This window comes from Primulina eburnea, chromosome 8 (assembly GCF_022965805.1).
Source record: "Primulina eburnea isolate SZY01 chromosome 8, ASM2296580v1, whole genome shotgun sequence".
NCBI classification, from domain to species: domain Eukaryota; kingdom Viridiplantae; phylum Streptophyta; class Magnoliopsida; order Lamiales; family Gesneriaceae; genus Primulina; species Primulina eburnea.
Window position 1 is genome coordinate 30,936,795 of NC_133108.1, and position 14,928 is coordinate 30,951,722.

The 14,928-nt window shown below is 41.8% G+C and overlaps 1 protein-coding gene across 1 annotated transcript; it reads right to left on the reverse strand.

Moving 5' to 3' along the window:
* Positions 1–13,849: 13,849 nt before the first annotated feature.
* On the reverse strand, positions 13,850–14,659 carry LOC140839148 (uncharacterized). Its single transcript, XM_073205782.1, has 2 exons — positions 14,071–14,659; positions 13,850–13,989 (listed from the first exon to the last, which is right to left on the reverse strand). The coding sequence occupies exons 1-2, from the start codon at positions 14,657–14,659 to the stop codon at positions 13,850–13,852; spliced, it is 729 nt and encodes a 242-aa protein (XP_073061883.1).
* Between the last annotated feature and the right edge of the window lie 269 nt (positions 14,660–14,928).

The following is a 14,928-nucleotide window of genomic DNA, read 5'->3' on the forward strand; positions in this document are numbered from 1 at the left end:
TAAAATCATTCATTTGGTGCACTCCAGCATTATTCCTCATACTATTTCTCTTGGACTGATGATGATAACTGCTAATAATCATCTTCTTGAACAATTCATATCCTTCTTCTGTCATCTTTTTCTACAGTGTTCTACAAGCAACTGCATCTATCATGGTACAATTAAACGTGGTTAAACCATAGTAAAAAGTTCATACCACAAGTCCAAGAGGCAGTTCATGATGTAGGCATCTCCACAATAGATCCTTGTAGCGCTCACATGCCTCGTACAATGATTATTCATCATATTTAGCAAAGTTGGTGATATCAGCTCTTGATTTCAATTTCGAAGGAGGAAAGTATTTGGTGAGAAACTTATTGGCCATATCCTCCCAAGTTGTGATTGAATCTACAGGAAAACAATTTAACCAAACTTTAGCTCTCTCTTAAAGAAAATAAAAATAAACGCAAACATATAGCATCATTAGAAACTCTATTATGTTTAAAAGTATCGCAAATCTCAAATAAATTTGTGATATGAAAATTAGGATAATCAAGCGTTGTTCCCCCGAACTAGACTATGCCTGGTCGGACTATGCTTGGTTGTGTCCCATCAAGAGAAGGTTGGGCATATTCCACCATGGGTATACGCCGTGGTATCTAGACGTGTTGCTCTATATCTTGTCGAGGTCCTCCCATTCTATCCTAGCTTGTTTCTTTGTTTTTGACATCTTTGGAGAAAAGTTTTTTCGAATTCCGGATCAAACTTCTCATGTTAAAATCAACTGAATGTCGCATGAACGATGGGCGTATTTGACAATAAAGGGTTAGATCGATAATATAAATAATACAAAAGATAATAATTGAAAATAAAATCGTTTAATAACAATCCCCAGAAATGGTGCCAAAAAATTGATCGAGCTTTTCTTGCACTGTAAATCCCCAAATAAAATGTTAGTCTTTTATGCTCGAATAAATAACAAGTTCATGAGGAATATAGTATACGAAGGAAAGAGATCGTCTCACAAAGACTGTATCGAACAATTATTACTTTCAAAATGGTTACTTTCAAAAATTAATATTTAGCAAAGCGTATATGAAAATTTGAATTGTAACTTATATAATGAATTCAAGGAAAAATATAATACAAGGAGTAAATAGAGAGACCATTTAAAATGAATTTTAAAAATCAATTGGAAGAAAATTTGCTGGGAATCTTGGTTCACCTGTCCTTTACTCTTTTATATAATAACTTTCGACTTTTGTTCCGGCTTTTGATAGGATCCCCTAAATTATTATCATTCTCTCTCAAGATATGTTAAACTAACTCGACACAATGCAATAATTAAATATGTTTAACTATTTATCAAAGGTGAGTTGCATACATGATTCATGAAATCCCCTAACTTTCGACCTATTGGACAGTAAATGTAAGGTCCAGGAAATTCGAACTAAGTAACTCGACTGTATGTAATGTAGGGTTTTATTTTTAAATACGTTATTTCATGGTTGGCATGGATAGGTGGTTATTTTAAAGTTTAATGCATGAAGGTTTTTAAATTGCATTTCGCGCTCGAACGAGTAATAGAGACTGGGTTAATCAGGAAAAATATTTTTACTGAATAATTATTTTTAATTAAATAAAATATTTTTACTAAATAATTATTTTTAATTATTTAATATGAGGTGTTTTTAAGTATGATTTTTGAACATGGGCCTTGGTGGGACATTTTTACCCACCGTGTTATATTTTTAGCTGGTACGCAAATTTTATCGATACGAAGAACTTTTTGAGGGTTTATGCATTATTTTAAAAAGCACTACTAAACGAAATATTTTTCAGGAGTATTATTGGGCTTTATGGGTTTTTTATTTTTTAATAGGCCTAAAACCTATTTTTAACTCCTTTAATTATTTTATATGGCCCATTAGTGTATTTTAAATCAGCTTAACCCTACCCCTCAAACCCTAACCCTACTCTCCAAGTTTCGGCCGCCCCCTCCCTAGCAGCAGCGTAATTTTTGAAACTTTTCGACAGGCTTTTCGAGAATTCTTCAAGGTTTTTGCAAAAGGTTTCCCTCCCCCACCTCTCCGGTGCTCATCCTACGCAAAGTTATCAAGGTTTTTGAATATGTTTTCGCCAAGACACGCCTATTACTCTTTTCTTTGCATCGTTCACATCATTATACGTTTTTTTTGTTTCAATTATGCATGTGATTTATCACACTTCGGTCAGCCTTGATTCTATATTCATTTGACATGAATATTATGCACGCTTTTGACATGAGGCTCATGTTTCTTGATTATTTGTGCGTGGCTGCTATGGTCAGGTGGTTAAGGCTGGTAACGTCAAGGATTGAGAGTTCAAGGTGCTGGTGTCACGTAGGAGTTACGATTTGGTGAGGGTCTTGCGCTATGTTTTGGTAGTTGGTCTCGAGTGAGGTTGCATCGAAGAATAGAGCGAGCCTGCGGTTCAAGGATTGTTCCAAGCCTCGGACTAGAACCTGGGGGGGGTCTGAGTCGTGGTTAAGGATGGCTCTTACGCTACTGTTAGTGGTCATGGAGCCGATCGAGAGAGTTATGGAAAGGTGTGTCTCGGTTTGGCTCTTTTCTAGTATTTCTCGAGTGTCTGTGCTTCACGACTTGCGTGGGACTGTGGTCATGGGTTTTAGGTAGGTCCAAGAGGGTCCAGAGGTGTGCTATGCATGGTCATCTTGGGTTCGATTTTCGTCGGGTCGGGCTAGGGTCGAGAATTGGAAGCCTAAGGTGAGTCAGGGTTAGGCCTTTCTTGAGCAGAATCGGTCCAGCAAGTGTTCGGCCATGTTCGAGGGTTTTAGGTTGTCCGATTTAAGTTTTTAAGGGGCTGGTAGGGTGTGTTCAAGGTTTGGTAAAAGTTTTGGAAAATTTGGTTGTCTTTCGGGTTGATTCGGGTTAAAACCGTGACCCAGGTCCAAGTTTTAAAATGAATCGTTTAGGTTTTGAAACGGGCTCGAGTCTATGTCTAAGAAATGTTTATAAAAAAAATATTGGGGTGTTTTGAAAGCTTCGGGTCGAAATTTTGAGGTCCAGAGATAAAATGGTCAATTAGGGTTTCCAGGGGCAAAATGGTCATTTCGCACATGGGTCGAGTTTTTAGTCCTAGAAGGGCCCTAAACATGATTTTATATGTTTTTAAATGTTTATGTACCACATATACGAATTTTTATGAAATTATGAAAAATTTGTTGCATGCTTGATTTTAAGAAAAAATTACGTATATGCATGATTTTGATAAGTGATGAAAATGATGCTGTTTTTTAAGAATGATAATTGGTTGTGACTGACGATATATGTATACGATGAGTTGTATGGCCAGGTCTCACTGGATGCGTAATATTGTCGCTAATGCGCCTGCCGCCAGGTACCACGATTATATCTAGATGGATCCATCGAATAGAGCTGATACGAAAGTCACAACCAATGAACTGAATTCAATTAAAGTAAATGTATAAGTATATAATGATATGATGAGATGTTTTGACACGTTATGCTTTTACGATATGTATATGTTTACGTTTTTAGGATAATGAAACGTATTTTATTACATCACTTTTCACTGTTGCTTGTTATGTATATGTATTTTCTATTAACGTTACAGGTGTGTTGAGTCTATAGACTCACTAGATGTGAACGATGCAGGTGAGTTTGTTGATGAGGAGGCTGGAGGTGCCAAGTCTGAGTAGGCGGGGCTGGTTGTGCGCACGAGAACCCGAGGACCACATATTTTCTGCACATCATGATTCGAGACAGTAGTGGACATGAATATTTACTCATTCATTTTTTTATGTTTTTGGTAATAAGGATTTTTACTCGTTCATAATTGTTTTATATTCTTTTTAAAACTACACTATTTTCATCTGGTTGATGATTATTATTATTTTTGAAAGGTAATATTTCAGCAGTGTTGCATGCATGCACAATTCATGAAATTTTTGAGATTTAGATTCTAAAAAAAATTAGTATCATTAGATGTTTCAGTTGGTATCAGAGCAAGGGTCTTGTGTAGGGTTGTGCGACAATCAGCTTCTGCAGCTCAGTCTTCAAGCCCCAAATCTGTAAGCTTTTTATGTTTTAAATGTTTTAAATAGTTTACTGCTATCACTGCCTGATTGCTTGATTTACGTATTACAGCGATGTACATGATATGTTTAGCTGCTTTCATCATTAAATGTTTTAAAAACTAGATTAACTTGCATGATGAGTTACGTTTAGAATTTGGACTGTATTCAGATATCATTCCTCCCAGATGCAATCCCAGTACAGACCGACATGATGATATTTCAGGAGGCGGCAGAGGCCAACCTCCACCACCACCACCGCCATTGGATGCAGCTACCCGTGTATTGGAGGGTATGACTAGACTTTTGGAGCAGGCGCAGCAGGTTCCTAGACCTCAGAAAAATATTTTTGAGCTTTTTTGAAGGCTCAACATAGAGGAGTTCGGGGGTACTACTAACCCTTTTGTAGCGGAGGGTTGGATTCTATCTTTGGAGCTACACCTCCAGTACTTAAAGATGATGGATGGAGACCGGGTCAGGTGCGCCACTTATATGTTGAGAGATGATGCAACCCTGAACTTGGCTACCTTCTCTTGGGAGCAGTTGAAGGAGGTGTTCTATGGCAAGTATTTTCCAGCCGACTTCAGGGGCCGCCTGACGAGGGAGTTTTTGAGTCTCTGCCAGGGGGACTTGTCTGTGGCCGTCTTTATCAGGAAGTTTGACAGCGGCTGTCATTTCGTGCCCCTTATCGCGAGAGATGCCACCCAGAAGCTGAGGCATTTCATGGAAGAATTGAGACCCACGTTACGTCAGGATGTTATGCTGATGAGACTGGAAAGCTATGGTTAGGCCATCGCTTGTGCCTTTCAGACGGAGCAGGCCCTGAGGGACATTGATTTTGAGATGCAAAGGAAGAGATCTCAGGCCCAGCCTAGCTCCCAACCACAGAAGATACAGTTCATAAGGCCACCGAGACATAAGGGGCAGTAGAAGCCCCAAGGACAGTTTAAGAGTCCTGGTCAGCATAGGCCACCATATGTACCAGGGGTTCCGAAGCCGGCAGAGGGGTAGCCTTGCAAGCAGTGCAACCGGTTCTACCTCGGAAAATGTTTAGGGGGAACTTACAAATGCTTCATTTGTGAGCAAGAGGGTCATAAGGCGGTGGATTGCCCTAGGAACAATGGCCCCATGATCGGTAGAGAGTATGTGATGCACGCAGAGGAGGCCGAGCCGGAGCCAAACTCTACACTGATCGCCGGTAACCCTTATGTTTTAAATTTATTGCTTTGATTTCATGGGTTATATGATTGTTGTGGGAATTAATTTATGAGATGGAGAACATGTTGTAAATTAGGATGCATGCTCTATCTAGTTGGATTTAACGATTGAATTGCACGAATTGAGAATTCTAAGAACCCAAGTGTAATAACATATAATATGAGGACCTAATGGAAAACTCGAAATTTTAAGTGGCTATTTTTGAATTTTCTGAATTTTTGGGATCTAAAACTTAATTTTCGAGAATTTTAGGGGGTCAAGTTTGCAAATTTCAAAAAATTGTAGGTCCAAAATGTAATTTTCGAAAACTTTAAGGGCCAAACTGTAACTACCGAAATTTTTGAGGATTAAATTCAAATCTTTTGAAGAATACTTGGTAAAATTAGTAAATTTTTTATGATTTTGGGATAATTGCTGGCAGTAAATTTTTATGTTTCAACGCGAACAGATTTGATGGTATGTTTTGTCGCATGAAGTATATATATTTTAGGTGTAGCCACGCATGCATTGCTAGATTCTGGAGCTACACGTTCTGTTATATCCGAGACGTTCGTCCAGCGACTAGGAATCATACCGTTGGCGATGGATTCAGGATTCAGAGTATCGATTCCATCCGGGGATCAGATGTTCACTTCTCAGATAGTGAGGGGATTGGAGCTTCGGTTATAGAGAAATGTGGTACAGGCAGATTTTATTGTGTACCGTTGCCAGAATTCGACATCATTTTGGGCATTGATTTTTGAGGGTGGTCAGTATCCGTCCGACCGCCCAGCGGTAAGCTGTTTGTGTTTGAGGCAGCCAGACATCAGCAGATGCCGCATATCATTTCCTGCATGTGTGCAAGAAAGCTCATGAAGAAAGGCTGCCAGGCATTTTTTGGCCAGTACTGTAACAGTTTCAGAGCCAGTCGGTCAGAGGCTAGAGGACGTAGATGTGGTCAGAGATTTCCCTAGTACTTTCCATGAAGATTTTTCAAGCATTCCACCGGACAGAGAGGTGGACTTCTCTATCAAGCTCATGCCAGGTACCGTGCCTATTGCTTAGGCGCCCCATCTTCTAGCAGCCGCAGAGATAAAAGAACTGATTGATCAGATTCAGGACTTGCTAGATAAGGGTTTAATTCGCCCTAGCTTTTCTCCATGGGGCACACCGGTACTTTTTGTACAGAAGAAATATGGTAGCATGCGGCTTTGTATTGACTACAAGGAGCTGAACCGTGTCACGATCAAGAACAAATATCCATTGCCCATGATCGAGGATTTATTTGATCAGCTTTAGGGAGCATCAATATTCTCAAAGTTAGATCTCTGATCTGGATACCATCAGATGAAGGTGAGAGAGTCTGACGTGCATAAGACGGCATTCAGGATGCGTTATGGACACTATGAGTTTATGGTGATGCCCTCCGATTTGATGAACGCGCCAATGATCTTCATGGGTCTTATGAATCGCGTGTTTTGAGCCATATTTGGATCAATATGTCATAGTTTTTATAGATTACATATTGATTTATTCGAGGAGAACAGTCAGCATCTGAAGGCGGTACTGCAGACTCTACAGGACAGACGACTGAATGCCAAGTTCAATAAGTGCGAGTTCTGGCTTGACAGAGTGGCATTCTTGGGCCACTTTTAATCTTTGGATGGTATAGAAGCCGACCCCAGTAAAGTTGAGTGAGTCAGAGATTTGCCAGTGCCTAAGAGAGTGACAAAGATCCTTAGCTTCTTGGGATTGGCTGGTTATTACAAGAAGTTTATCTAGGACATATCTTCTATTGCAATGCCTATGACCGCCTTGACAAAGAAAAATGCTAAGTTTATCTGGGGATCTGAGTGCCAGGAGAGCTTTGACAGGTTGAAGGTGGCGTTGACCACTGCACTAGTTCTAGCTATGCCATCAGGGCAAGGAAAGTTCGTGGTTTATACAGATACTTCGAAGCTCGGTTTGGCACGCAGCTTCGATGCAGCACGAAAGAGTTATAGGCTATGCATCCCGACAGTTAAAAGTCCATGAGAAGAATTATCCTGTAACGTACCGTACTTTTCATACTCAAAATTTGCGAAAAAATTTAAAAATTTTCTTAAACATAAAATAACATTCAAAGTTTGTCAATAAATATCTCAACCAAGTCCTCCATAAGACATGGTTGTTCAAATTAACTACAATAAAATTGCTCACAAAATGTTTGCTCAAAGTTTTTCCCTCAAAACATGAAATCAGAGTAATTTAACATTTGCATAAAAACATAAACATTGCGGTCCTCGGGTTAGCCTCTCGCTCAGTCCAAGCCCGCCCCTTGGTCGCCACCTCCTGTCTCCTCATCAATATACTCACCTGCATCGATCAAGTCTAGTGAGTCTAAAGAATCAACACGTATAAACTGGGAAGTAGCGAGTACTACATAATAAAACCGCATGCAACTTTAAAATAGAACATACATACTTGAACATGAATTTGCATACTAAAACTTGAACATACATACATAACATAGACGTGCCATAACGTGAAAACTTGTCATAAACATACTGCATACTAGAACATACATAACTTCATCATTTTGCGTAGAGGATGTTTCAAGGCAAGTGACCCATACATAATAAACGCCTGATCAGACAAACCACAGTACTGGGCTGACAGGGACGTATCCACTGCCACATACATGAGATCCCCGTTCATAATTTAACAGGCTGGTTGGTCCCCGTTCATAATTTAACGCTTTCCAACCACGATCTAACACGTTCATAATTTAACGGGGTGAAGAGGTCCTCGGCCACGTTCACCGACTTCCAAACCCTTTCATAATTTGGTCACGAGACAATTAGCACACCTCAAAAACTTAGAATATTTTCTTGCACGTCGACATACTTACTTGGCGTTGAGGGATTCGTTGGACTTCGATCGGGGCCGTCGCTGCACATTCTATCATGGATTCGAATGCTTAACTGATACACTTAGACATAATAATCAAGCTTACTCACGAGCTCATTTAATCCCTTAGGACGTTCTACAATTCCCATGACTCGACCTTGTAAACCATTGTACTAAACCAAGACATCGAACCTCCAAGCATAGTATAAGATTTTTCCCAAATTTGTGAAGGACACGGACCCCGTACCTACCTCCGTGTAGGGTCCGTGTAGACTCGGGTGAGAAGACTCGAAAGGAAAGGTAGACACGGACCCCGTGTCAGGGTCCGTGTGGGGGTCCGTCTAGACTCTGTAAAAAGACACCGAAAATAATCAAAGGCACGGACCCCGTGCCAGGGTCCGTCCCCGGGTCCGTGTACCTGCGGGACGTGCCAACACGTGAAAATTCTGAACCTGATATGCTTAACACCTAAACTCAATCGTACGGACTACGAATAGACACCACGAGACACTTCTTAGAACACTAAGGCATTATGTCAAACCCAAGTGAACATTAAAAATAACCCACAGAGTAACAATCCCCAACCAACAACACAATTTGGATTTCGACACCAACTTTCTTCCTACGACGCTTAATTCAACTTGGTGCCTAACGACGCGAACCCACACGTTAATCACCATCCCAACATCATAAACAAAGTACCTATATGCAGCAGCGATCACCCGTCGATTTTCAACGAAGCCTGCAACACAAAAACTTCAAGAACACAATTTTCGTAAAAGTCGCAGTTTGAGCAGTCTCACAAAAAACATCATAACTCACTCAATTTTCGTCCACAAATCTCGAATTTTATATCAAAACGAAGGTATCGAAAAGTTCTACATTTTTCACGTTGAAAGTTTTCCCAAAATCCCGACCGAAAAATCGCAGTTTTCAACAGAACAGTAAGTAACGAGATTTCAGATCTAAAAAGTATTTCAAAACGCATTCAAACCATTTTCCGCTCAAACGACGAATGTCACACATGAATTTTTACGCATAAAAATAACACAACACATAATATGACAATATCGATCCCGAAAAAACAGAATATACGTGCCTTTTGATGATAACTTTACAGAAATGGCGACACCCAAGCGAGATGAAGTGAGGGTCGATTCGGGACGAACGTGACACTTAAAATCCTTGAAGGAAATGCACGAAAATTCGCTGGAAGATGGAGAGGGGAGGGGCGGCTGCAAGGGTTCTTAAAAACCTAGGTTTTCTCTCCTTTAAAATCTGAAAAATTAGATGTGTAGGGTGTGTTGTGTGTTTTAGTGTGTGTAAAAACGTGTAAGTGTGTGTGAGTGTGTGTAACGTGTGTGTGGGTGTTTAATTAGGAGAAATTAGTGCTAAATTAACTAATTAAAATACTAATTAAAAGTTAACACACACTACTTTAATCAAACTCCTCATTAAAAATAATTACACACTAATTTTAAAAGTTCTAAACTCTTAAATTACTAAATACATAAATAAGGTTTTAAAATGCTAAAACTAAATAAATCATTTAAAATGCCTCATCCTTTACTTAAAATAAAATACCATCTTTTAAAATTACCAAAAATCTTCGCCGGGTCTTTTCCTCGATCCCGCCTCGAATAATCGCCTGAAACATGAAACTTGAAAAACGTTCTAACGTACATCACATAAACATGAATAATTAAAATAATACAGTTAAATAAATCATGCAATACTAAGACTCGTTTAAAATTAAATAAAAAGGCTTTAATGATTAAACAAATGCACGGGTTATACGTGTACTGAATTTGGGCACTACAGTTCCTCCCCCATATATAAAAATTTCGTCCTTAAAATTAATTCATACCGAACAACTCCGGGTAGCGAAGTCTCATATCTGCTTCGGACTCCCATGTGGCCTCTTCCGCTGATTGGTTTAGCCACCGAACTTTGACTAGCTTAGTCAATTTATTCCGAAGCCTACGCTCTTGCCTGTCTAGGATTTGGACTGGTTTCTCCTCATAGGACAGGTCTGGAGCCAACTGTAACGGCTCGTAACTCAGAACATGCGAAGGATTAGCCAAATATTTCCTCAGCATCGAGACATGGAACACATTGTGTACCCCGGCCAGATTCGGCGGAAGGGCTACATGATAAGCTAATGTTCCAACTCTTCCCAAAATCTCGAATGGTCCAATGAACCTCGGACTCAGCTTGCCCTTTTTCCCAAATCTCATCACACCCTTCATGAGTGCTATCTTGACGAATACGTGATCACCGACGGCAAACTCGAGATCTCTTTTTCTCTTATCAGCATAGCTCGTCTAACGGCTTTGGGCGGTCTTCATTCTGTCCCGAATCTTGGCTACTACGGCTGCGGTCTGCTGAACTATTTCTGGACCAAGTTCTGCTCTCTCTCACCAACTTCATCCCAATGAACTGGTGACCTGCACTTCCTTCCATACAACGCCTCATAGGGAGCCATACCAATGGATGCTTGGAAGCTGTTTTTGTATGTGAACTCCACTAGAGGTAGTCTAGACTCCCAAATTTCTTGAAAATCAATCATACAGGCTCTCAGCAAATCCTCTAAAATCTGAATCACTCGCTCAGACTGAGCATCTGTCTGCGGGTGAAAAGCTGTACTGAAAAGCAACTTCGTTCCCATGGCTGCGTGTAAGCTCTTCCAGAAGGACGATGTAAACCTAGGGTCCCTGTCGGATACAATCGAAACTGGGAACCCATGCAAACGGACTATGTCCTGGATATAAATCTCCGCATACTGCGTCATAGAGAAGGTCATCTTCACTGGTAGAAAATGCGCTGACTTGGTGAGTCGATCCACTATAACCCAAATGGCATTAAAGCCCCTGACTGATCTAGGCAGTCCAATGACGAAGTCCATCGTGATGTTCTCCCATTTCCACTCTGGGATGGGAGTGGCTTAACCAATCCCGCTGGCCTCTGATGTTCTGCCTTCACCTGCTGACAAGTGAGTCATTCAGACACAAACCTGCGGATGTCTCTCTTCATCCCTAGCTACCAATACAAAATCTGGAGGTCCTTATACATCTAGGTACTTCCCGGATGGATAGAATACGGAGATACGTGTGCCTCTGTCAAAATATCCTGTCTGATCGAACCAACACTAGGCATCCACATTCTACCTCTGTATCTCACCATGCCGTTTGAAACTATGTACAAAACACTGTCCTTGGCCTCATCTTTCAGTCTCCATTTCTGTAACTGCTCATCTGAAGACTGACCTGCTCGGATACGGTCTAACAAATCAGATTTGGCTGTCAGATTAGACAGCCTAGGGGCTGTGCCCTCACGATAAATCTCTAGACCAAACTTCTGAATCTCAGACTGAAGATGTCTCTGTGCTGATAACTGAGCTATGACGGCAACTTTTCTGCTCAAAGCGTCTACGACTACATTAGCCTTTCCCGGATGGTAGCTAATTTCGCAGTCGTAATCTTTCACAAGTTCCAACCACCGTCTCTGTCTCATAATCAACTCTTTCTGCGAGAATAAATATTTGAGACTCTTATGATCGGTGAAAATCTGGCATTTCTCGTCGTATAGGTAGTGTCTCCAAATTTTCAGTGCGAAGACAACGGCGGCTAACTCAAGATCGTGCGTCGAGTAGTTCTTCTCGCGCACCTTCAACTGTCTGGAAGCATAAGCTATAACCCGACCCTGCTGCATCAATACTGCGCCTAACCCGAGCTTAGATGCATCGGTGTATAGCACAAAATCACCTTGTCCCGTCGGCATGGCTAGCACTGGCGCCGAAATGAGAGCTTGCTTCAACATATCGAAGCTCTTCTGACTTTCATCACTCCACACAAATTTGGCATTTTTCTTGGTTAGTGAAGTGAGTGGCACTGCCATGGATGAAAATCCCTTAATAAACTTATAGTAGTAACCAGCTAAACCCAAAAAGCTGCGGATTTCTGATGCATTCTTCGGCTCAACCCATTCCTTGACAGCTGCTACTTTCGCTGGATCCACCTCGATTCCACTGCTAGATACTATATGCCCCAAAAACGCTACTTTCTGCAACCAAAACTCACACTTACTGAACTTCGCAAACAACTTGCGACTCTGCAGAATCTGTAAGACTGTCCTCAAGTGTTGGCTATGCTCCTCCTGGCTCTTCGAGTATATGAGAATGTCGTCGATAAACACGATGACGAACTGATCCAGGTAGGGCTAAAATACTCGGTTCATGAGGTCCATGAAAATTGCTGGAGCATTTGTCAATCCAAATGGCATTATTAAGAACTCGTAATGCCCATACCTGGTCCTGAAGGCTGTTTTGTGGACATCTGCATCCTTCACTTTCAGCTGATGATAACCTGATCTAAGATCTATCTTAGAGAACACTGCGGCTCCCTGCAATTGATCAAACAAGTCTTCGATTCTAGGAAGTGGGTATTTGTTCTTGATTGTTACCTTGTTCAAATCACGATAATCGAAGCAAAGTCTCATGCTCCCATCCTTCTTTTTCACAAAGAGTGCTGGCGCGCCCCACGGTGAGAAACTCGGGCGGATAAACTCCTTGTCTAGGAGCTCCTGGATCTATTGCTTAAGTTCTGACATCTCTGCTGGAGCTAATCTGTACGGTGCCTTAGAGATTGACACTGTGCCTGGCATGAGATTGATCGAAAACTCTACCTCTCTATCGGGTGGAAGGCCTGCGACGTCGTCTGGAAAGACGTCTGGGAAATCTCGGACTACTGGCACTTCAGATAAAGATGGAGTGGGCATATTAGGCGCTGAAATAATACTGGCCAAGAAGGCCTGACACCCCTTTGAAATCATCCTCCTCGCCTGCATGCACGAAACCATGCGGGGGAAGCTTCTCCATCTGGCTGGCTCAAAAAGAAACTGCTCCATGCCCAGCGGTCTAACCAATACTGACCTCTTCTGAAAATCAATCAGAACTCTGTTCTTTGTCAGCCAGTTCATTCCCAAAATAATGTCGAACTCTGGCATCGGCAAGACAATCAAATCAGCATACACCAGGTGGCCGTGCAATTCTAGATCAATATCTCTAACCACGCTAGTAGTTGACAGCTCTTCCCCTGATGGGACGGTTACTGAATAATTCACGTCGAGTCCAATGGTCTTGATATCCAAGTGACTGGCGAACGTTTCCGAGATAAAAGAATGGGTGGCTCCTGAATCTATCAGGGCCTGAGTAGCTATTCTATTTATGAAAATATTTCCTGAGAGACGTTAGCACAACAAACTAACTTATACCCCAAAATTACTAACATAAACCTTAAGCATAGAAGAACCCAATATCTCGAGTTATTCAAAAAAATAATATTAGAACACTAATAATCCCAAATAAAAATCCACATACAAGGCAAAATAATACTGAACCTTGGTAGGAAAGTTTACCGGTCAGCAAAGTCGTGTCTGGATTCGCCTCATGTGCATGCATGGCGAATACTCTCCTTTGGGTGGGCTGCTTCAAGTGTGGGCACTCTTTCAACATGTGGTCCGTAGCTCCACATTTAAAACATTTCCCGATCCCCATAGTCATTGTCCGGGATAATGGCGATTGCACTTCTAGCACACTGGGAAGTTACCGGGCTTCTGAGGCGCACCTTTCTGCTGGATAGGACCCTTGCCTTTCGGCGGTCCCTGATAGGGTTTCTTCCCTGGCGGCCCCTAAAACGGCCTCTTAAACTGGGACTTCTGATGCTGCTGCTGCAGGTGTTTTGGTGGTGCCTGATAGGGCCTCTTGCCCTGCCTGTCAGCCTCTATATCCCTCAGATCTTGCTCTGCTGCCAATGCTCTTGACACAGCAACTGCGTAAGTTGTAGGACCAGCAACTCGAACGTCACGGCGCAAGATCGGCCGTAACCCATCCATAAAGTGCCTCAGCTTACTCTGGGCATCATTAGCTATGATCGGCACAAAGTAACAACCCCTCTCGAACTTCCTACCGAAGTCTGCTACGCTGATGTCTCCCTGTCGTTGCGACATGAACTTTCTGATAAGACGGGATCGTACTTCTTCAGTGAAGTACTTGGCGAAGAACGCTTCCTTGAATCCAGTCCAAGAGAAAGTCGGCAGATTAATTGCCACCGACGCACTGTCCCACCAACGTCTGGCATCTCCTGCTAAAAGGAATATGGCACAACGGACTCGGTCTGCATCCTGTAGCTCCATGAAGTCAAAGATCACTTCGATGGATTTAATCCATCCCTCTGCCACCATCGGGTCAGTAGATCCCAAAAACTCCTTAGGATTCATCCTCTGAAACCTCTCATACACTGCCTCTGGTCTAGGCCTTGCCCCTGCATTCGCTGCAACCTGGCTCCCCGCAAACTGCGTGAAGAACTGCGTCATACCAGCAAGCATCTGAGCCTGCATGTCCGAAGATGGGGGTGGAGGTGGAGGATTAGCCCTCTCCTCATCTCGATGCTCCCCGTCCTCAATCCTAGCTTCCCGGTCAACTACACGTCTAGGAGGCATACTGTTCCAATAAATTACCCAACACGTAAACCATATAATATGAATGACATACGATGCACGAAATTTGAACTTAAACATGAACATGCTGAAATCATGGCTTAAATCATATTACATAGCATAAAGTTTTGAAACTTTAAAAACTTACAGACTTGAGGTGTGACTTTGTGAGATTCTTTCGGCTGGCGGTAGACGTAACCCTTTACAAGAACACCGCTCTGATACCAACTATAACGTACCGTACTTTTCATACTCAAAATTTGCGGAAAAAT